The sequence below is a fragment of the Telopea speciosissima genome, chromosome 10 (assembly GCF_018873765.1).
Source record: "Telopea speciosissima isolate NSW1024214 ecotype Mountain lineage chromosome 10, Tspe_v1, whole genome shotgun sequence".
Classification (NCBI taxonomy): Eukaryota; Viridiplantae; Streptophyta; class Magnoliopsida; order Proteales; family Proteaceae; genus Telopea; species Telopea speciosissima.
The window spans coordinates 62,833,896-62,857,355 of NC_057925.1; the positions used below are offsets into that span (position 1 = coordinate 62,833,896).

A 23,460-nucleotide genomic window follows, 5' to 3' on the forward strand; every position below is an offset into this window, starting at 1 on the left:
CCTGCTCCGCTGACCAGGAAAGCTTTTGCCAATACACAATACATTGTCTTCAAATTTTCTTTTTCCTTTGATGGGAACATATGAGGAACTCTACTGTAACATAAAAGGCACGAGCTATCAGTTAGTCTTCTCCCATGCCATCTGAGCAATCCATCATCTCCATCGACACTCTGAAGCCAATTTAGATTGTGGATTTGATACTTAAATCAGAACTTCGGAATATGTGGGTATAGATCCATCCACCACTGCCACTTTCAACTTCTGCCTTTCAAGGGCTGGGAAATATTTGTTTCAATATGGTCTTTCACAAAAGTCCTCATGCAACCATTGATAATACGCGGTGCAGTCCCATCGCAGAACCGTTTAGCAAGATCAATTGCCTTCACGGTTAGCCATATAAATTAAATCAAATAAACCGAAGTGATGTACTTTAAAGAGGTAACAAAGACGTCTTACTTGTGAAGGGGTAGGCATAGAGGGTTGGAGCTAACCTCATTGATGACAATTTGGTGCTGTGTCCCTATAACAGTTATTTCACCCATCGCCAAGTGGAGAATACATAGCTCCAAAATTCTTGCAGCTGGTTCCTTCTGTAGCATTCAATAATTTTATTTTTTTTTTGGGGGGGGAGGAAAGGGGGGAGAAAGAAGGTATTAGCAAATTATGGTCATCCATATTATTACAGAAAGTTTTGGAGAGATATTTACAACATAATTGAGGTGAAAAGAATCAGGAACGATCTGGAGATGTTGCATACAAAAGTATGGCATTGCGACACCTGGCTACTCATACCAAGTACAAAAATGTTAAACCTACCCTATAGGTGTTAGAAATTCATTCTGAGTGTGATCTTGATTTTACATTTTCACTCTTCATTTCTGGCTGACTGGGTGTATTATTAAAAGTGAGGAAGAAAACATCATCTCCCAAACCACATGTGATTAAGTCCCTCATTACTATATTCTAAACTTCACTTGTTTGGAATGAGGTTTACTCAAGTTGTTTGTTTCTCCTTTACCCTATTAGCAATTTCAATTATTTTCCTCTATCCTTTATTTTTAGTTATATTTCTATTGCCCCTCTGACCTCTTTCATAGTAGTTCGCATCAATTTTTATTGGTGCACAAAATACCCTATTAATCAAAGGGTGTGAGGTTATACTTTGATTGGGCCAACTACCTACAGGGTTTGATTTTCTTCAGTTATCCTGTATCAGTGAAACTCTTTCATCTTTGAGTGAGCTGTACCTTGAAAGCTCTAAAAAACCAAACTGAAGATTTGGATCTGGGAGACCTTAGGGAGGATTTATATAGAAGTAACTCCTGAATCAGACATGTGATAGGTACAAAAAAGAAGGGAAAAAGATATGTTATCAGAATAAAGCACCAAGCCAGGTTGAATCTAAAGGAGTTTGAAGCATGGTACACAGTTTCGCCGAAATTTCATGAAACTCGACGAAATATTTCGGTTTTGCAAAGGCTCGAAATGAAACCCAATACGATACTTAAGAATGTACATAAAGTTTCGTTTCGCCAAAATTAGGACGAAACGTTACTTTGGCTTACTTGTAAATACATAAATTCTAACAGAACATTTAAAATAGTTTCGCCAATGAGGCTCGGAAAACCCATTTTTTGTGCTTCCTGCGCCAATTCACTGCTGTACAAGGTTGGAACGCAGTGGAAGCGAGAATTTGCTGCGTTTTTGGAAGATTTCTGCAAGATTCAAAGCTGGAGGACTTCCAGCATTTCTTCCGCCATATTATGACATGGCCAGCTTTTGTGATACAGTCGAAGGATAACTTGATTCGGAAGCAGCAACAACATTCTAGTGGTTTAGATCCTGCCCAGAACTCGATGTGGTATTAGGGTCTAGGACTCGGGGTGACTTGTTGCTTGTATCGTTGACTCCGATATATTTGACTCTTCGTAACAAACCACATAATGATGTATGATTTATAAAATGGTTTATAATTTGATGTCTATCCATTCCTAATGCACATTTAAGTTGTTTTAATTGAAATATACATGTTCTAGTACTAGACATCATATGAATAGGCCATATTGGAGAATGTATACAACACACACTACCATCAAACTATCAATTTGGGTGTACTTTTTTAGAGGGCCTAAAATACGGCTTCCTAAAAGCATAGTTGTCACAGTGCCTAGGCGAACCAAGGCAGTCGAGGGGGGCAAAAATTAAGGTGACACCAGCAAGGAACCAAGGCGCCAGTCCAAGCAACGCCTGGATGCCTAGGCGACGCCTTGACAACTATACCTAGAAGTTTCAGGACCTAATTTGGCCATTTGGCCATCAAAACCCATCATCAAAACTTGCAAGAAAAAAGTGAATAGCTTTTGGCCAAAATTTTGGTTTCGGTCAAAGTATTTCGATTTCGAGCCTGGTTTAACCTTGGTTTGAAATGGCGGTTCAAATGGAGGAGATGTGCTGGAGGTAGAAGTCAATCATTCATTGGTTAAAGGGATGAAAAAACGTGTTCTTAACAGCGTGGTAGTTGCCTAAAGGTGATCAAATTCATCCTTAGGCTGAGAATCAGAGAAAATATTTCGTAATACCTGAATGATATTTCCAAGGGAATAGATAATTTCTACTCCCTCCATCCAACAAAGATTGTCAAGTTCAAGGTTCAAAAACTCGGGTCTCGGTGGCATCTCGGCCAGGCCAGAAACCGAGTCGAGCCGAGATCTCGCCGAGATCTCGGCGAGTTGCTGCAATTTTTTTTTTTTTGGACTCGGACCCCTAACTCGGTGGGTTGTACACATATTTTGGGTCTGAAACTTGGTATCCAGCCTATTTCAGGCCATTTAAACACAATGGCATGCCCAGATTTGCCAAAAAACAAGTCCAAATATGAGTTTCACTTTGGACCATAGGTTGGTAGGCGACGAGTCGTACTAAAACAACCTAATCTACATATAATTTAGTAAAACATAGCAAATTAGCAATCAAAACATTCTAATTAGTACACATCAATCAAAACATTGAAATAAAATGTACATTACATCAATGTTCACTTAATTTGTTACATAAAATGAGATTGAACAAGAAATTCATCCCCATATCGATCCACATAGAATTCCCATGTCATGGAATTGCTATAGTGTTGCAAATAGTGTGACACAGTTTCCATATAAGTCTTCTGATCAACATATACCAATCTCCCTATCTTAGGGTACATGGGAGGCTGTTGGTATGAGGTGTAAGATCCACTGCTACTGTCATATTGAGTTTGAGGCATGTATGGCTGGTTTGGGACTAGGAATGTGTACCCAACACCTGACCCAGAGCTTTGACTGTCATACTCAGCTGCTGACTACCCATACTGACCATAGGCACTATAATCAGAACTGGTGCTCTGCTGACCATAGTCATAGCCATGATGACGCTGAGATGATTGCCATAACTGATGCTCACTAGTAGTATCTATACTCATGCTTCCGAAACTTGTAAGCATAGTGTTCATACTGCTGTTGTCCTCCTCTAAAGCATATGACTGATGTGAGTGTTTGCGACCCTTCTTTCTGTTGTATGTTTTAGGGTGGCCACCATGGTCTTGATCTTGAGTGGCATGCGTAAACTGAGACTCACCGGTGAAACGCACAGGGTCCTCCTGCGTTCCAACTTCTTGCTCGTACTGCTCGCGCATCCCCTCATGACGATCATCATAATAACCGCCACTCCGCATGCCACTAGCAGCAGCAGCTTCACCACCACCACCACCACCAGCATCACCATCACCATCACTAGCATCACCAGTGTCATCACCACCACCATCATCATCATCAGCAGAACTTCCTACAGCAGGCTCAAAAGGTTTTGGTGACTCTGCATGTGCACGCCCCTCTTGCGTCGACATATATTCATCAACATCAGTGCCGGTTACAGACGCAATCAAAACATTCTAATTAGTACATATCAAATTATCAATCAAAACATTCAAATAAAAAGTACATTACATCAATGTTCACTGAATTTGTTACATAAAATATGATTGAGTAATAAATTCATCCCCAAATTGATCCACAAAGAATTCCCATGTCATGGAATTGCTATAGTGTTGCACATAGTGTGACACAGCTGCCATATAAGTCTGCTCATCAACATATACCAATCTCCCTATATTAAGGCACATGGGAGGCTGTTGGTATGAAGTGTAAGATCCACTGCTACTGTCATATTGAGTTTGAGGCATGTATGGCTGGTTTGGGACTAGGAATGTGTACCCAAAACCTGACCCAGAGCTTTGTCTGTCATACTCAGCTGCTGACTGCCCATACTGACCATAGGCACTATAATCAGAACCGGTGCTCTCCTGGCCATAGTCATAGCCATGAGGATGCTAAGATGATTGCCATGACTGATGCTCACTAGTAGTATCTATACTCATGCTTCCGAAACTTGCAAGCATGGTGTTCATACTGTTGTCATCATCTTGAGCATATGACTGATGTGAGTGTTGGCGACTTCTTTCTTTTGTATGTTTTAGGGTGGCCACCATGGTCTTGATCTTGAGTGGCATGCGTAAACTGAGACTCACCGGTGAAACGCACAGGGTCCCCCTGCGTTCCCACCTCATACTGGTACTGCTCGCGCATCCCCTCATGACGATCATCATTTCACACCATTTCAAGTTGAATATTATGTACATATGTTGTACATAATTTTCCATAAGCAACAAGTATTTTTCCTTAATATTATATATATTTTATAAATTTTTATAATATATTTATTAAATCTGAAAAATAAAATAATTTTTTTAATGGGTGAAAATAAAAAATTAATCCATGAGGCTGTAGAGCATCCCAAGTTGTTTAACATATATCAAATTCATTTTCAAACAATCACTATTCATCCTATTTTTTTCATTTTCTTTTTTCAAATAAATCATTTATTTTTCCAGAAATTATAATAAAAAATTTAATAACTGAAAAATAAATCTGACTCCATTAAGTGATAGATCGGGCAAAGATGTTTAACATATATCAAAACCACATGAATCTAACAAGTATTACACAAATTGTTTTGAAAAAAATAGATTTGGAAAAATTAGAAAATACCTTTGAAATCCTACAAATAGGTGATGATTTGGAGTTGAATCTTCACTTTACCACTTGAATCTCACTTCAAACATCATAATCCACCAAAGATTTGAGAGAAATAGGAAGAAATTTGAGAGAGAGAGAGCTCTTGGAGTGTTTTTCTCTAAACTTTAGAGAGCTTTGGACAGAACTCGAGATTTCCGAGTTCTGTACATTGCTCTCTTTTAAAAAAATGGGCATATGGGCATATGGGTCATGAAAACTGGGTAAAAAACCATATAACTCGATACCAAGATCTCGGCTCGGCGAGATATTGAAATTTTATAACTAAAAAAAAACAGAGAAATGGCAATCGAGACTTGGCCGAGATCTCGGCGAGATATTGCAGTTTTAGGAACCGACTCCCATCTCGACTCGCTATCTCACGAAACCGAGAAACTCGGCGAGGTCTCGCGAGTTCTCGAACCATGCTCATCGTCATCAGAGTCCTCTTGAAAAATGTTGGACAGTTCAATGGGTTCTTTATCATTGGCCTCAATTCCTTCACGTATGTGCCTCATCCTTAATCTCATATTGTAGTGCACATACACAAGCTGCTCCAGTCGTTCGCTACCCAACCTGTTCCGCCTCTTTGAATGTATCAATGAGAATGTACTCCAGTTGCGCTCACATCCGGAGGATGAACAAGTTTGCGAGAGCACTCTCACTGCTACCTTCCTCAGGTTGGGTGAACTTGTACCATAAAGCACCCACCAGTTGGCTGCATTACAAATATAGAATAGTAAGAATATGTACATTCTAAAGAGATAAAATTATAATTCATAAATGTAATATCATGCCACCTACCAGGGTCTAACTTTTGTCTACCCTCCACTGCAACTAGTCGACCGAAACTTGCTAAGGCCTCTCCCCTTGGTTTAGAGCCTATCGAGTTCTGTCCCTACTCTCTCTTATGTTGGAAATGGGTTTTTGGGTGAAAAATGAGCTGAATACAAGTAAATAGCACTTTTAGGCCCAACCGAGATATCGACGAGATATTGGTTTTTTTGCATTGAAAATACCCTGTTTTTTAGCCTCGAGATATCACTGAGATCTCGGCCGAGAAATTGCACTCCTAGGAACCGACTGGTAACTCGACTCGGTATGGCCCAAAACCGAGAAACTCGGCGAGATCTCGCGAGTTCTCGAACCTTGTATAAGACCCATCCAGCCGATCACCATCTTGTTTTCATGGCCATACTGAACAACATTGAAATCACTGCCTAATCCACAGGGGAGGGACCCAACTTGCAATGCGATCCAACAGAGGTCACCCCAAAGAGAGGCTCTCTCTCAGAGGGGCAGTTAGAGGCATAAGTAGAAGTGACTTAGAAACTAGAATTCCCTAAATAGTCAAAAATATTGAGATAGAGGAGCTGGGAGGCTGAGGAGAGAAGAGAAATTTGAACTTTTGATGGGTCCCAAAGAAACCAAATACGACAGTTGGATAAGAAGGACAAACCACTGGCTATGGAAGAGGTAATACGAGGGGCATTGGCTTCTATGACTCCAGTTTCAATAAGGCAGCAGAATACAGATTGCAGGAATTTTATACGAGAACAAACCTCAGCGTATTTAGAAGGAGAGTTAAGGCCACGGGAGTTCCAAATGAGGCCTTGGTTCATTGAAAAGGATTAGGAGAACACAACAAGAGCCCTGCAGAGGTTGGGCATGACAAACTTTGGGGGGGGGGGGAGAGCAGGGCTACTCCGGTAGCAATGATGGTAAACATGAATATTAGGAGATGGTCAAACCAAGGGGGGAGGCTAGGGGAGGGGTAATGCAAGAGTCGACCTCTAACCAGGGAGAGATCAATTGCAGCCAGGATCAACACGATAAGGAACAAATTAAATAACTAAAACTCACTTGTTTTTTTTTTTTATTGTTGTTTTTCTATTACATATGAATGGAGAACATAAAGAATAAGAAGAAAAGAGAAGAGGATAGAAGGAGGAGGTAGGGGATGGGCTATCTCAGCCCTGGGTCTCTCACCCACAGCTATCCCAGCGATTGAAAAGGAAATGTTCTCCCATAACCGATGACAAGCATGGCCCCAAAATTCTGTTATTCAATTCTGATCCTTCCTTACAATAGGGGCCTATTAATAGCTTAGGCAAGCTTTCAAAATAGAAGGTAGTGTAATAAATGTAGAGCGGAAGAAGAAAGAAGAAGAGAGGAGGAAGAAGAGCTGCTGCAATTGGGAGATACAGCCGTAAGTTAGACTGCCCCCAAATCAGTATATTTAAAATAGGTTTGAATAAAATAATACAGAGACAAAAATACCCCTGAATGGGGAATCGTGAATAGAGAGCTGACGCTAGCTCTATTCACGATTCCTCCTCCCCCTTACTCCTAACACTCCCCCTCAAGCTGGAGCATAGATGTTAATCATGCCCAGCTTGGTACAAATATAATTTACTCTCATACTTCCCAAAGGCTTGGTGAACAAATCAGCAAGCTGTTCCCCAGTGCGAATATGACGAGGAGAAATAATCCCTTGCTGCAGCTTCTCACGAACAAAATGACAATCAACCTCAATATGTTTCGTTCTCTCATGAAACACCGGATTCTCAGAAATATGAATAGCAGCCTGACTGTCACACCACAACAGCATTGAAGACTCATCACCAAATCCAAGTTCAGCCATCAACTGTCTAATCCAAATTAGTTCACAAGCGCCATGAGCCATAGCCCGATACTCCGACTCTGCACTAGATCGAGCTACCACAGTCTGTTTCTTGCTCTTCCATGAAACTAGGTTCCCTCCAACAAAGACACAATAGCCTAAAGTAGACTTTCGATCAATAGGAGATCCTGCCCAATCCGCATCAATAAATCCATCAATCCTTCTATGGCCATGATTAGAGTATAAGAGACCACACCCTGGATCCTTCTTAATATATCGCAACACCTTTATAACTGCCTCCCAATGAGCTGTCCGAGAGGCGGACATAAATTGACTCAGTACACTGACAGGAAAAGAGATGTCAGGTCTAGTCACAGTCAAATAGTTGAGTTTCCCTACAAGCCTTCGATACTTCTCTAGATCATCCAGAACATCCCCATCCTCTGCCATAAGTTTCACATTAGGATCCATAGGAGTATCCAAAGGCCTAGATCCCAATAATCCTGTCTCTGAAAGTAAATCAAGCACATACTTCGCTATGAGAGCGAAATCCCTTTCCTTGATTGAGCTAGCTCAATACCCAAGAAATACTTCAGTCGTCCCAGGTCCTTAGTCTGGAATTGCTGTCCCAAATATGTCTTCAAGTTCTCAATACCTGAAGAGTCATCCCCTATGATAACAATATCATCTACATAAACTACCAAAAATATCTTCCCTGCATTTGATTGCCTGAAAAACACTGAGTGATCACTCTCAGACCGAGTCAAACCAAATTCCAGCACAACATCTGTAAAACGGCCAAACCACGCTCTCGGTGACTGTTTCAGCCCATACAAAGATTTCTTCAACTTACACACCTTACCAGACTCCCCCTGAGCAACAAACCCAGGAGGTTGCTCCATATACACCTCTTCAAGGAGGTCCCCATGCAAGAATGCATTCTTAACGTCTAGCTGAAACAACAGCCAGTGATGTATAGCAGCCAATGAAATCAAAATGCGGACAGAAGTTAGTTTCACAACCGGAGAGAAAGTATCCAGATAGTCCACACCATAGACCTGGGCATAGCCTTTAGCAACAAGACGGGCCTTCAACCGAGCCACGGACCCATCAGGATTAACCTTCACCATAAATATCCAGCAACAACCAATAGCAGACTTACCAGAGGGTAAAGAAACAAGATCCCATGTCTGATTGTCCTTCAGAGCAGATAACTCCCCAGTCATGGCAGCCCTCCACCCAGGGTGAGCCAAGGCCTCTACCACCGACTTAGGAATAGGATAACTGTCATAAGTAGACAAACAAGCAACAAAAGAAGAGGACAAACGAGCATAGCACACAAAACGATTAATAGGGTGTTGGGTACAACTACGAAACCCCTTACGGGTAGTAATAGGAACATCAAGATCAAAAATAGAAGGTATAGTAGCAGAGGAGGAATTACCTGGAGGGGGATCTGAAGGCGAGGAGGACGAGGGAGATGGTGCTGCCTGGGTACTGTATCTCTCCATACGTGTAATGCGATGTGTCGGCTCATCGAGTGGGCGACGACGAAAAACAGCCAGTGGTTGTGTTCGAGGTGGCACATGAGGTAAAGGTCCTGCACAGGAGAAGAAGTATCGACAACATAAAGAGGGAGATCACCGTCCAACTCTGAAGCAGGCAGCGAGGATGCAACAAATGGAGTAGATTCAAAGGAGACATCAGCGGTAACAAAGTACTTTCTTAAATCAAAAGAATAACAACGGTAACCCTTTTGGGTTTTAGAATACCCTACGAAAAGACATTTAAGAGCTCTAGGATCCAACTTAGAGCGACCAGGACGATGATCCCGAATAAAACAAACACACCCAAAAACACGTGGTAGTAAGACAAACAATGGATGGGAAGGGAACAACAAAGAATATGAAATACCACCACCCAAAACAAAAGAAGGCATGCGGTTAATAAGATAACACGCAATCAAAACAGCATCAGCCCAAAAAATTTTAGTCACTTTCATCTCAAATAAAAGAGATCGAGTAACTTCCATCAAATGTTTGTTCTTCCTCTCGGCTACACCATTTTGTTGAGGTGTATCCGCACAGGAGGACTGATGAATGATCCCATGCTGAACCATAAACTCATTAAAGGGAGCAGAAAAATATTCTTTTGCATTGTCATTTCGAATAACTTTCAAAGAAGTAGTAAATTGAATCTGAATTTCAAGCACAAAAGTACAGAAAATGGAAAACAATTCAGAACGATCTTTCATTAAATAAATCCAGGTAACTCTGGAAAAGTCATCTACAAAAGTGACAAAGTAACAAAAACCCAGCACAGAAGTAATAAGACATAGACCCCACACATCAGAATGAACTAAAGAAAAGGGTTGGACAGCCCTGTTATTGATTCGAGGGGGATAACTTACACAGTGAAGTTTCCCAAACTGACAAGACTCACATTATAAACTAGACAAGGACTGAAACCGACTATCTAAAATCTTCAAACTCTGCAATGAAGGATGACCCAAACGACAATGAATCTGATGAGGAAGTGCCACACTCGAATACGCCACAGTGGATGCGTCGTCAAGAAGATACAGTTCCCCAGATACGCGACCTCTACCAATTGTCTTCCTCGACTGGAGATCCTGAAACTCACAATAATCAAGAAAAAAGGTAACAGAACAATTGTTAGCTTTGGTGAATTTTCGAACAGATAATAAATTAAAAGGAAATTTGGGCAAGTAAGAAACGAAGGACAACTACAAAGAGGGGGTAACTTGCATAGTGCCTGTACCCCGAACTTTAGCAAGAGATCCATCGGCTAACACAACATCGGAAGAAGACTCACGAAATGAAGAAAAAATACATGATGCTCCAGTCATATGGTCCGAATCACCTGAATCAATGATCCAGGGACGAGAAGTAGATGATAGGCATGCAATAGCATTACCTGGCTGAACTAGGGTAGCAGTGGAGAACTGAGATCAAGGATTTAAGTATCGGAGTGTATCGTATCGTCTCGGCCGATATGTCTCGGTATCGGTCGTGGCCGAGACGAGACAGGTCGAGACGTATCTTCTTTTTTTTTTTAAATGTAAATGTCTCGAATGTATCGGTATGTATCGACCGATATATATCGATATGATACGATACGGTCGATATGTATCGATACAGACGAGACATGATTTAAACCATTATTTTATTATTTTTTAGATAACGATACGTATCGAGACGTCTCGATACGTATCGGCAGCTTAAAAATCACATGGGCCCAAGTCTTCTCAGAACGGAAAACTCGAGCAGGAGCAGGCTGGAGGAAAAAAAACAGTTCCAACTTTGAGAAACCCATCAAAAAACATCTTTAAACTTGGTTTTTGCCAACGATTTGTTGAGGGCTTTGATTCCTTTAACGACTAAAGGAGGTGAAATCTCATCATTTGCTGCATCTAACAGCCTACATTCGAAATCAAAAGGTGTTCTTGAAGGGAAAGCTAGGTTTTTTGAAAAAAACTTGATTCTTTTGTTTAAATCTTTGATTTTTGGTATTTTTTTTGCTATGATTCGAAGGGAATATGTTAAACTAACTTAGTATTGCATTCTTTGTATACATTTACAAAGATTTGAGTTCAAAATCCATGTTTCTTTGCATTTTTTACCCAAAACCGAAAATTGCTTCTTTAAAAAGAATTTTTTTTTATTTTCTTCTAAAATTTAAAACAAATGCTAATATATATGTTCGGTTAGTACACAACATCATCCTAGTCGCTCCTATTGTTGAAGACCCTTACAGACATGACTTTGATCCACCCCGACATTCTTCATGGCAATAGAGTGACTCTACATGTAAGAAATTTCATCTTTTAATCTTTTATAACAACTTCAATGTGCCGCACTTGTCTAGTTATTGATTATTCACAATTCTTAGTATATATGCATGATATATGACACAAATTGCTTATTTATATTGTTTTTATTGTCCAAAAGTGTATTTCCATGTGTATTTTGATCATTTTCATGCGTTTCTGCACCGGTCGATATGTATCTCCGATACTATACGATACGATATGATATGATACGTCTCTTAAAATCGCCCGACCGATACGATACCCGATACCGATACTTAAATCCTTGATTGAGATGACTGAGAATTCTGAAATTGAGTAAATCGTTCATAATCTTCATCAGACATAGTCACTGTTTTACCCTCAGGCTTGGAAGGAGGGGTAACCATTGGATCACTGCTGGCTAAATTTGCAAACTGAGGTGGTTTACCATGAAACTTCCAACAAAAGCGCTGAATGTGACCAGCTTTGCCACAATGATGACAAGTGCGCACCTGTCCTAAAGTCTCTGAAGGACCGGATGTGGGTGCTTTACTATTCCCTGACCCACGTCCACGGCTACCACCACTGCTGCCCATACCTGTCCCACCACTGGACCCACGGTTGGGAAATGTTGCAAGAGCTGAACTCTCATTACCATGGGTGGAATCTTGGCTGTTCTCACGAGAAACCCGTAAAAGTCGAGAAAAAGCTTCTGGAAGTGTGGTGACTCTATCCCCACCGAGGATTTAAGACCGCACTGGCTCAAATTCTTTTTGAAGTCCACCCAAAAATACCATAACAGCCAGCTGCTCTCGCTGTTGCTGCATCTCTTTCACATCAGACGTGATAGGAAGAATGGAATTCAACTCCTCATATAGTTGCTTGAATTCCGTAAAATATTGGGTTATAGTCAGTCTTCTAATCCACATTATAAAAAGCTTGGGACAAGCCATAAATCCGAGACAAGTTGTCCTTCCCAGAATAGAGGACATTCAAGTATTCCCATAAATCCTTTACTGTGTCAATGTGAATAACCAGGTCTGCAATCTGATTATCCATTGAGTTCAACATCTGACTCAATATGCGTGCATCCACCGTATCCCATGTCGTGTCTCCTTCAGGCTTTGGCTTTGTGAGATGATCCTGTTGATCACGGCCCGTCAAGGCAAATCGAACCACCTTTTTCCATTGCTGAAAATTAGAAATCCCTTCAAGTTTCCTTTCGGTAATGCGATGAGAAGAGGACAGTTCAGTCACAGTAGTCTTTGCATCACCCATTCTTAATTAATATCACAATCAATCACTGAAAAATTTTCTGAAATTAATACACCACCAATAACTCGATCCAGACAGCAACAAAAATCACCACCAATAACTCGATTCAGCCAGCAAAAAATTTCTGGAATTGATACACCACAATAACTCGATCCAGCCAGCAACAAAAATCACCACCAATAACTCGATTCAGATTCTAATCACAAACAGTACCTGAATCGATCTCACCCTTTATACATACCCCAAGCCGAGACCTAGTTCCTCTATATTGACATGAACTAGTCTCAAATAAATTCACAAAACTGCAGCAAAGGGTGCTGCATCCCCTTTAAGATAATATCACGGGAAACCCCAAACCTTTAGGTCTTCAAACCGCAAGGTTGTTCAAAATAAAACGCAGGGACCAGAGAAGGATTAAGGATGTTGGATCGACTCCTACAGTCCTTGCTCTGATACCATGTAATAAATGTAGAGAGGAAGAAGAAAGAAGAAGAAGAAGACAGGAGGAAGAAGAGCTGCTGCAATTGGGAGATACAGCCGTAAGTTAGACTGCCCCCAAATCAGTATATTTAAAATAGGTTTGAATAAACTAATACAGAGACAAAAATACCCCTGAATGGGGAATCGTGAATAGAGAGCTTACGCTAGCTCTATTCACGATTCCTCCTCCCCCTTACTCCTAACAGGTAGAAAATAGAAACTTCCTAAAATAGAAAGTAGGAAATAGAAACTACTAAACCTAGCAACTAGTGACAATGGCAACTTATTGAAAATAGAAACTAACTAGAGTTAGAAACTAGTAAAGCTTTATATATCAGCCTTCTAAAACAAAAGGAAGGACACTGAAAAAGAAACTAAATAAATTAGAAAGTCTTCTAGAAGTCTTCAAAGTTGCATTCAATCTCCACCAGCTTGTCCATATCTGCCCTCAAATCTATTTTTGTTTTTAAATTTTGTCTTGGTCTCTTATCTTCTTCATTCTTCTGTTTAGGCTGGGGCTGCCTTAGGTGATGCTCCATCAAACCAACAAAAACTTGCCACATCATCAGACCATGCTGCCTCTCACAGCAGTCGAATCCACAACCTTGCTGGACTGGTTTTGGGGCTTGTTCCCGCTGGTACATATGGACTTGTGATCTACATCAAAGGGACTGGGAAGGGAGAGGAGGCATAGGTCTCGAAACTTTAGTGGGACAAAGCAGGATCGAGTCAAAGTACCGCCATCAGCCATGGGATACGGGCAAAGAAGATGGGTAATTCGGTTTTTAGGTCGTTAGAGAGGGAGGAGTCCAAACTCTGGGATGAGAGAGCTGGAGAGGAGGGCTGGACCAACCCAGAGAGGCCAAGGAGCTGGGCTGAAAGATTGGGTCAGGGTATCCTAAACTAGAGTTGTGGGCCAGGGAAGGGGAGACCGAGATAATGGGCTCAATAAAATTATAAAGGTTGGGGGTTGATGGGCTGTGGGCTTAGATTTAGGTTTAGAAACTGGGCCAAGGCAGAAATTGGGTTGAAAGTAGTACTGCCAACATCGTTAGCTGGATTAAGAAGACTGGGCCCCACTCCCGAGATCGAGTAAGCGAGGGGTAAAAGGGGGGACGGTGGACTAAAAGGCATCATCGGAACCAGCAGAAGCTGAGGGAGCGGAGAGGGGAGAAGGGGCGATGATGACGGATGAGGGTGTGACAGTAAGGTGATTCTATGGCAGTTGCAGCGATAAAGAAGCATGCAGGGTTTGCTGGAGAAACCGACTAGACTGAGGGCAGCAAGGTTCATTAACACTGGGAATAGGATCTACAACGGCCTCGGGAACAGCAACAATGACAGCCTTGGGGACGTCACCAGGTTGCAGGGAGGAGAATCAGTTTGAACTGTTAGTCCTTCCTTGGTTACGGACCAGCGGTAGGGATGAGATACAGGTTGCACACGGATTCAACGGCCATGTGGACGACAACTTCTACGACGGTCTCAGCTGGGAGAGCGATGACCAGAAGGGATTTTGGCCCAAGATGAGGGAGGAGGGGGAGGTGGGTGAATGGTGGGATGGTGTTTAGAGGAAATAGAAGTGACGGTATCTGGGATAAGTGATTGGGTCTCCTGATCTACATCCACAATTGATTTGGGAGAGCACAGGCTGGAGTCGTATCCAAAAGCTTTGCAGACAAGGCAATGGGGAGGGCTCCGTTTGAACGCAACACCTTGCTCGAACGAATATCCTTCATCGTCGGTGACAGTGATGAAGGAAAGCAGGCGTTCCTCAGTAGAGACCTCAATACAGATTCAAGCATAGGCGAGTCTGTTTTTCCTCTTGGTTCTGGCGTCTGAGTAAAGAGGTTTTCCCAACACCGAACCTACAATACTAAGACCATCTGTACACCAATAATGGAGAGGGAGGCCAGGCAGAGAGATCCACTCAGGGATTGAACTGAGGTCAACACGATGGTGCTGGAGATGGCAATCCCATCAATGGAGAAATGTCAGTTTCCAGCCGATTTGCCACGGACCTTCCTCCAGTGCTCGCAACTTGCCATGTTCATCAAAGAACTTGAAGATTAAAAAAAAAAAAAAAAAAAACCATTATCCATCGGGTAGGTATCAGCATTCCCTAGTAGTCTCCATTGCTTAGTGAGGGAGAGTTTGACAATATTGAATGGTGGTCGGCTTCCAATGAAGTGGCCGACCAGGGAGTTAAGACAAAGACCTACTTAGTCATCCAGTAATCTAGTCTGACAATGGGCTATCTTGGGGCTTACAACGATGGAAGGAGCAATGAAGTGGAGAGGAGACATCAAGTTTGTGATACCAATACCGCTCAACAACACCAAAACTCTTACCAAAAAAAAAAAAAAAAACTCTTATTGTTTCCTCCAATCATCTCTAATTTATGGGGGTTGTATTACATTTATAAAGATCTTCTAAAATGCCTAAATTGACTCGTAAAAAGACTCTTAATCACTCTAACATACTCAAGAAAGTAAATAAACTAAAAACATAACTCTATCTAACTATTTAGTATCTTAATTTATCTCAAACACTTAACTACTAATCTCGTATGTAAACTTTGTCCCCAGTTTATGGGCTTATAAATTAAGCCCATTATAATGAAACCCAAAAAACATAAAAGGCCCAACCTATAATATAACTATCCAAAGCTCCATTGCAGCCTACTAAACTGCCACCAACACCTTATGGGTCTTCCAAGCATGCGCATAGGCCTCCATATGGTATTAATGTCCAAATGCAACTGCATCAACCCTCCAATATGGCAAGGCAGAATCAATTCATGACCAGTCATTGCCCTGCCAGTTTTGCAAGAGTTGCTTTTGTAAATGAGCCGGGTGGTGCCAGAGGCACTAGGAGATATCAGGAGGTGATCGATCATCAAATCATATGATGGAAGTAGGAAAGATCTCAAAGGCCAGAAACCGCCACCAGGGATCTATGGTCAGAAAGAAACAGGACAAAGACTTGAATGAACTTGAATGATCAATGCTGAACCAGCATATATGGTAACTCCCTAGGTTTCTGAAAGCATTACATGGAATTAGTGACTCCATTTTTTGGCTAATATTCTCCATTTATTTGCAGTTGTAAAGTTCCAAGTTGGAGGGCTCACAAAATTACGTTATCGGGTCTTTTCTCATCCTGATCCTCCTCTTCTGTGTTTCTCTATGAATTATTTTGCCCATTATCAAGAGAAAGAGTGCTCACCATGGGATCAAGCATTAACAATAGAATGAAAGCTTGAGCGAAAAAGAAAGCTTAAAGTATTGAATTAGTTTAAATTGGACCATATATGAGTTTTCGTAGACAAGCTTGCTTCAATATAATTTCACATTAAGTTCATACCGTTATATGAAGAGGAGCAAAACCACATGATTATCTGCAGAGGCACATAACTAGATACATGCCATACACTGATGCTCACATCAATGACTACATAGCTACACAATGGGTTTTCAAAAAAAAGATTAATACAACAGAGCACATAATGGATGGAACATCACATAGAAACAAGCTACAGTTTACACACCACAAGACAGTAATAAGCTAAATCAATAAAATTATCCCACAGTTTTTTAGGGATAGGTGATGATTCCACAATCATTGAACTTAAATGGAATACACCCATGTACATGCAGATATCAACAACTACATAGCTATTGCAATGTGGGGAAAAAAGAAGAAGATAAATGCAACAGAAAGAGGAACGTGCTATGCATGGAACATAAGATAGATTATTAGCTGCAGTTTACATAGCAAGATAATAAATTTAAATCAGTAATGATTGTTCCATAATCTTTGAACTTTAGTAGGGAAAATTCACATGCTAATAAAATCAAAAGATTGATTTGGTTGGCTGACAAGTAGAATAGAGCAATTAATAGGTTTAAAAACCCGTAATTCAAGGTATGCACCTTCCAATTTGGAGGAGCTATGCTGTCAATAACAAGGACATTCTTATCCCATCTCTCTGTGACTGCAACCAAAAGTTTTTTTGTGAATCTGCGAAAGGAAGAAGAATACAGTGAGTACAACCAAAAAATTCTGCAAGACTCTTGCCCCTCCTTTCATCCAAGGGTAACTGCCCTCAACCTTGAATGGTATTGAAGCTCAAACTTCTAGGGAAGTGCACAAGTACTCATGGGAGGATAGCACCTTTTTCCTAGAAAGTGTTTTTATGAAAACAAACTTAAAAACTTAACCCTGAGGGGCATACCGTAAAATTAGTTTGCTGTAAACCAACTTTGGAGGAGCTGAGAGGACTTCTGCTTCTGAGATACACAGAACAGGTAAAATGTTCAACATTCATGCTATAAAGAGGAAAAAGAAAGTACAATATTACCTACATTGTTAGATTTCTACTGATAATATGCCAGATAATCTGCCACGAATAGGTTGCGAAGAGGGTAACTGATGTGAAGAAGCTGGTACGCTAAAGCTTGAAGGATGACAGCAGCAAATAACAATATTTTCAAACACCCCCCCCCCCCCAAAAAAAAAGGGCACATGGATGCACACACACAAAGCTTCAATTATTTGGACACACTAGGAATATAAAATGAAACTCAATGAGCTACTTTTCTCTTCATAAGGTTCAAAGACAGGTAAACCTCTGCAGTAGGTGAGGTTTGAGGCTGGTCGCTGGCTTCCAGAATGAGTTTCAGAAAGATTTCCTACCAGTATGGATAATTCATAGAACACATTGAGAAGTTGAGAAATGTTCATATCATGGGTAACCTGGATAAAAAACGTAGCAACAAAAAACTATTGTCCTCCCAATAAAAAGAATTAAGTCTGTCATGTATCCTTCAACTCCAAATAAAACAAATCTTCTAACACATCCCTAGGCATAAGAACATCTCTAATGTGTTACTTATAAGATACTATGTCATGAACTACAACAGTAGTTGACAAGCTAAAATGGAAGAATACTATTCAATCGTCGACATCATGCGAGCCAAGTTCAGTTAGTTGCAGTCAACTGACTTCAACCTAAAAACTTTATGTCTGCATGGAGGCCCCATGATTTACCTTGAACATATCTAATCTGTCTTTGTCAGGGAATAATCCCATATTGACTATGTTTGGGAGAAGTTCATTGAAGCCCGTTTGAGAAGAGAGACTCATATGTCGGTGAACCAGTTTGGCTTCATGGCTTCATGCCAGGTAGATCTACAATAGAAGCTATCTACTTAGTGAGGAGGTTCATGAAAATATATAGCGATAGCAAGAAGGATCTCCATACGGTCTTCATTGACCTGGAAAAAGCCTATGACTGAGTCCCTAGAGATTTAATCCAGCATACTCTAGTGAAGAGACGAGTATCGAGTAAATATGTGCAGGTAATTAAAGATATGTATGAGGGCATGGTGACTAGTGTAAAATCTAAAGGAGGTCAAGGCAAGGAATTCCCAATTACGATTGGGTTACATTAAGGATCCACCTTAAGCCCTTATCTATTGGTGCTTATCATGGACGAACTAACCAAGAGCATTCAAGAGGTCTTGCGGTGTATGCTATTCGCCGATGATATTGTTCTGGTAGATGAGACAAAAGAAGGGATTAACACTAAGTTAGAGTTATGGAGATCAACCTTGGAAACAAGAGGCCTTAAGATCAGTAGAACGAAGACGAAGTATATGATGTGTAATTTTAGTCGCACTATGATGGATATTGATATAGTGCGAATCAAGGCAAGAGACATACCGCAAAGTGTTTATTTTAGATATCTGGGGTCTATCATAAATAAAGAAAGTGACATAGAGGATGATGTTTCACAGAGAATTAAAGTGGGATGGACGAAGTGGAGAGGTGCGTCCGGAGTGTTGTGTGACCGACGTATTCCTTTAAAGCTTAAAGGAAAGTTCTATAGGACTGTTGTTCAACCGGCCATGATGTATGGGGGCAAAATGTTGGGCAGTTAAGAAGTGTCATATTGATAAACTTTATGTAGCAGAGATGAGGATGTTAAGATGGATGTGTGAAAAAACAATGATAAAGTACGGAATGAACATATAAGATCGGACTTGGTAGTTGCCCCGATCAATGACAAACTACGAGAGAGTCGTTTAAGGTGGTATGGTCATATTCAACGGAGGCCTAGGGATGCCCCAGTTAGGAGTGTTATGATTCCGATTGAAGAAGCTAAAAGAGCTAGGAACAGACCTAAAATGACCATAGGAGAAGTGGTGAGGAAGGACATGCATAAGCTAGAACAAGTATGACCTCGGACAGACCCATTGGAGGGCAAGGATCCATGTTGCAGACCCCATTTAGCTGAGATTCTCCTTACACGGTAGGCTATGCCTCTTTCCTTTCACTATCTTTCATCTTTCATCGTTCATTTTTCTATTTATTTCCCATCTTTCATTTGTAATTTTCCTTTTTCATCTCTCATCTCTGTCCCCATCTTTTCTTTCCCTTTTTTTTGGTTAAAACTCTGTTTTCCCTACTTTGTTTTGTTTAGATCCATGTAGCCGACCCCATAAGTTGAGATAAGGCTGAGTTTGTTGTTGTTGTTGCTGTTGACTAAGTTTGGGACCTTGGATGACTTAATATATCAGTTGGGTCCACCTAAGAGCTTAAGCATTTTTGGGATAATCAATAGTCTTTAACGGAGATCTCATCAATGATCACCACAGTGACCAAGATGCCAACTATTTTTATACTCTTATTTGGTTGTTGCACTTGTTTTAGATTAGCTCTTTGAGCTGATCTTTACATGGTACAATGTATCCCTTGTATCTCTACATAATCCTTTTCTCTTAAGTCAATGAATATTACTTCTCAAAAAAAGAAAAATATATCTGATTCTCTGACAGTATATGAGGTCTAGGCTGTATGGGTGCCCAGCTTTGCTTCTTCACACAGTGTTTAACATTCTCAGACCATTGCCAAGATTATGTTCCAGTAGATTATAATCACATTCATCACACGTTTGTGAAAAGAAAAAGCATCAGAAATAATGTAATTGCAATGCATGGATTCATCAGAAGAATAAGTTGGAAAATAACATCAAGCAATCAAAGAAAGCATTTGAAAGGTCGGGTAGTAATCACGCAGAATGGGAAATCAACAACAACAACAAACTCAGCCTGATCCCAATACTATGGGGTCGGCTACATGGATCCAAACAAAACAAGGTAGGGAAAAAATAATCAAGAGATAGGAAAAGAGGTGACAGATGAAAGTAAGAGGAAAACGGCACAGCCCAGCAAGTCAGGAGAATCTCAGCTAAATGGGGTCTGCTACATGGATCCTTGCCCTCCAATAGGTTCTATCCGAGGTCATACTAGGAACAAGACCTCGACTATGCATCTCTTTCCTCACAACTTCTCCCATAGTCATTTTAGGTCTGCCCCTAGCTCTTTAGCTCCTTCAATCGGGATCACATCACTCCTCCTTACTGGGGCGTCCCTAGGCCTCCATTGGACATGACCATACCATCTTAAACGACCATTGCAAAGATTATGTCCCACTAGATTATAATCACATTCATGGAAGAGACCATAACACATTAAACGACTCCGCAGAATGGTATATCAATATCCAAGAAATGGATCTGCCAATTGATATCATGGAAGAGACACTAAACTATTATAACCTGTGAGTTATAGTAGCAGCACAACAAATTGAATCAAAGGTACTACAAACTGCTAGCACTCAAAGTACATAATTCGTATCCATCCCCCAACCTCCCCAAGTCCCCCCCTCCCAACAAAAAATACAGAATTCGTAGCTTAAAATATGTCGAATTGTGCATCAGTTTGCTGGGAAGTTTATAAACATTTAGCCTCTCAATTATGAACTTAGGTATCACTTGATAAGAAGCTAAGAAGCTTTTGACTTCATCCTCGAAAAATAAAATAATGGGAATTCCACTGGAAAAACCCACCATGTATAACTAAATTTAAACTGGGACGAATCCATTTGACATGCGTGTCAAACAAAGTGCAATTAAGAAAAAATATTAAGGTTAACAGTTTTACCTATTGCAGATTCCTTTTCATTCTTGCGTAAGTGCTCCTCTGCCATTTCTTCTGTCTCCGTCGAGAGAGGGGGCCCACTGAAGCTCATGTGATTGTATTCCAACAACAAGGCCTTGTTGAACTCATAGCCAGGTTCTGAAGGTGAAGATGAGATACCAGTAAATCAAAAGTATTCTTCATCAAGGGAGTTCCCCAGTGCCAATGGGGTTTCTCCTTCTAAAAGAATAACTCTTTACATTTGATAGATAGAGCTAGAATACATAATTCGTTCAGAATAAAAGAAACGTTCTAAATGAACAAAATTGAGCAAATTCAAGCAGCAGAAAATCCGACCTCTTCTCGCATTCAGTCTCTTTTCTAACAGCCGAACTGGGTCAGACCCTTCTAAACAAGCAGCATAAAGTATCAACCTGCCATTACATTTCCACCGTTTCAAATTCGTAAAGAAAAGTACCTGCAAACCCAGAGAGAGAGATAGAGAGAGAGAGGGTCTTCCACTCACAGAGCAAGCTCTCTGGCAGCTCTCGGGCTACAGAACCTTCCACTCTTATCGATCTTTGGAAACGTTTCTTTCAGTGAAGAAACAGAGACTGAAGCCTTTTCTAGAGCTTCTGTAACGGCGGAAGCAGGAGAAGTAAGGGAGCTTCTAACGGACGATAAAAAGATATTTCTCTTGGCCCATAAACAACTTTTAATTCGTTTGGGATAGAACCTAATCGTCTGAGACGGTCGAAAAGCGGTAAAAATACTGAAAGAATCCAAGTTGTTATGGAATTTCGAAGAAAAGAAGCTGAGAGCAGAGCTTCCTTCCATTCTGCTTCAAAATCAGAACTCAATGGCCTCTGAGAATATATAACCAGATAACAATATCTTCTTTTTTTGGTAACCCAAAAAAAATATTAATTACCCTTTCACCCGTGAGATTTAGAAAATTTCACGTACCACCCACCTTGCTTTCCAAACTAATTGACCCAAAAAAAATCCAGTCCTTTAACTGTACATGGTAGTTGGGAACGGTAGGAACTTTGAAGTCCCATTATGACCAATATACCCTTGATAGGATAAAATGACACTAAAGTTCTTTTCGTATTCTTCTTCTTTTTGACTGATTCTAAAAACAATCCTAAAGAACTCACCCCAAGGTAATTGTCTTCCCAAACGGCAAATGGACAAACTCCAGCCCTAACCCCAACATATAAAAACCATAACCGTAAGAAAAACCTATCCCAAATCATATGTAATTGGGAGAATTATTTTCACTACCCTACACTTAGCTTATATTTATTAAAACTACCCTACCTTAAACTTCTTTTCTGAAACTACCCTGCTTTTAAACTTTTACATCTCCTTCTACCTTCATGTTTTTAAATATCTCGATTGCCCTTCTTTTTCACCTAGTAACCAGCTAATCTATTTAACCTATCATTCAGCTTCTACTTTTACTATTTTTATCATTAAAATAGTAAAAAATGAAAGCACCACCTGCTTCTTCTCTCTCCTATTTTTTACTCCATTCGGTTTTTTTTTTCTTCTTCAATTTTTCTATTTAAGTAATTTTTTATTCAACATTCCATCCTCATTGTTCTTCGAACAGATCATGGTTCTAAGTATAGGTATCGTAGTATTGGCGATACGTATTGGTTTTGCTAGTCACCGATACTGTATCGGCAGCACGGGATAGACAAGGGGTAAAATGGTCAAAAAACCCATTTTTAAAGGAGATTAAGGGGAAATTTTGCTTGATCCAGCCGATACCATATCGGTTTTGCAGGTTACTGATACCCGTTTCGATACCGTACACTAAAACCATGGAACAGATGGATTCTCTTCAAAACACCCCACTTCTTCTCTGTCTTCCTCTTTTTATTCAATTTACTTTTTACTATTTTTGAAGATAGTCGATCTGTTCCATGGTTTTAGTGCACGGTATCGATAACCTATAAAGCAATATGATATCGATATGGTATCGGCTTGGATCAGTTGTTCCTTAAAAAAATGAGTTCTCTGACCTTTTTACCACTTGACAGTACCTTCTTGCTACCGATATGGTATCATAATGGTATCAGTATCGGTGACTAACAAAATCGGTACATCGCCCCGATACGGGTGATACGATACCTATCGGGCGATACGATACCGATACTAAGAAACATGATC

General features: G+C 40.5%; 1 protein-coding gene across 1 annotated transcript; it reads right to left on the reverse strand.

The window, feature by feature from the left end:
* Window positions 1-66: 66 nt before the first annotated feature.
* LOC122641933 (transcription antitermination protein NusB) lies at window positions 67-22,154 on the reverse strand. Its single transcript, XM_043835273.1, has 7 exons — window positions 21,806-22,154; window positions 21,637-21,713; window positions 21,304-21,438; window positions 17,532-17,586; window positions 17,230-17,317; window positions 492-590; window positions 67-380 (listed from the first exon to the last, which is right to left on the reverse strand). The coding sequence occupies exons 1-7, from the start codon at window positions 22,114-22,116 to the stop codon at window positions 255-257; spliced, it is 891 nt and encodes a 296-aa protein (XP_043691208.1). The 5' UTR covers window positions 22,117-22,154; the 3' UTR covers window positions 67-254.
* Window positions 22,155-23,460: the final 1,306 nt, after the last annotated feature.

What these genes read in the sequence shown, in the direction of transcription:
- LOC122641933 (XM_043835273.1), bottom strand. Translation starts at nt 22,116, where the DNA reads ATGGAAGGAAGCTCTGCTCTCAGCTTCTTTTCTTCGAAATTCCATAAC. An exon ending in GAGACTGAATGCGAGAAGAG is followed by an intron (nt 21,439 to 21,636) that starts GTCGGATTTTCT and finishes CTTCACCTTCAG; the next exon opens with AACCTGGCTATGAGTTCAAC. An exon ending in TACAGCAAACTAATTTTACG is followed by an intron (nt 17,318 to 17,531) that starts GTATGCCCCTCA and finishes TTCCTTTCGCAG; the next exon opens with ATTCACAAAAAAACTTTTGG.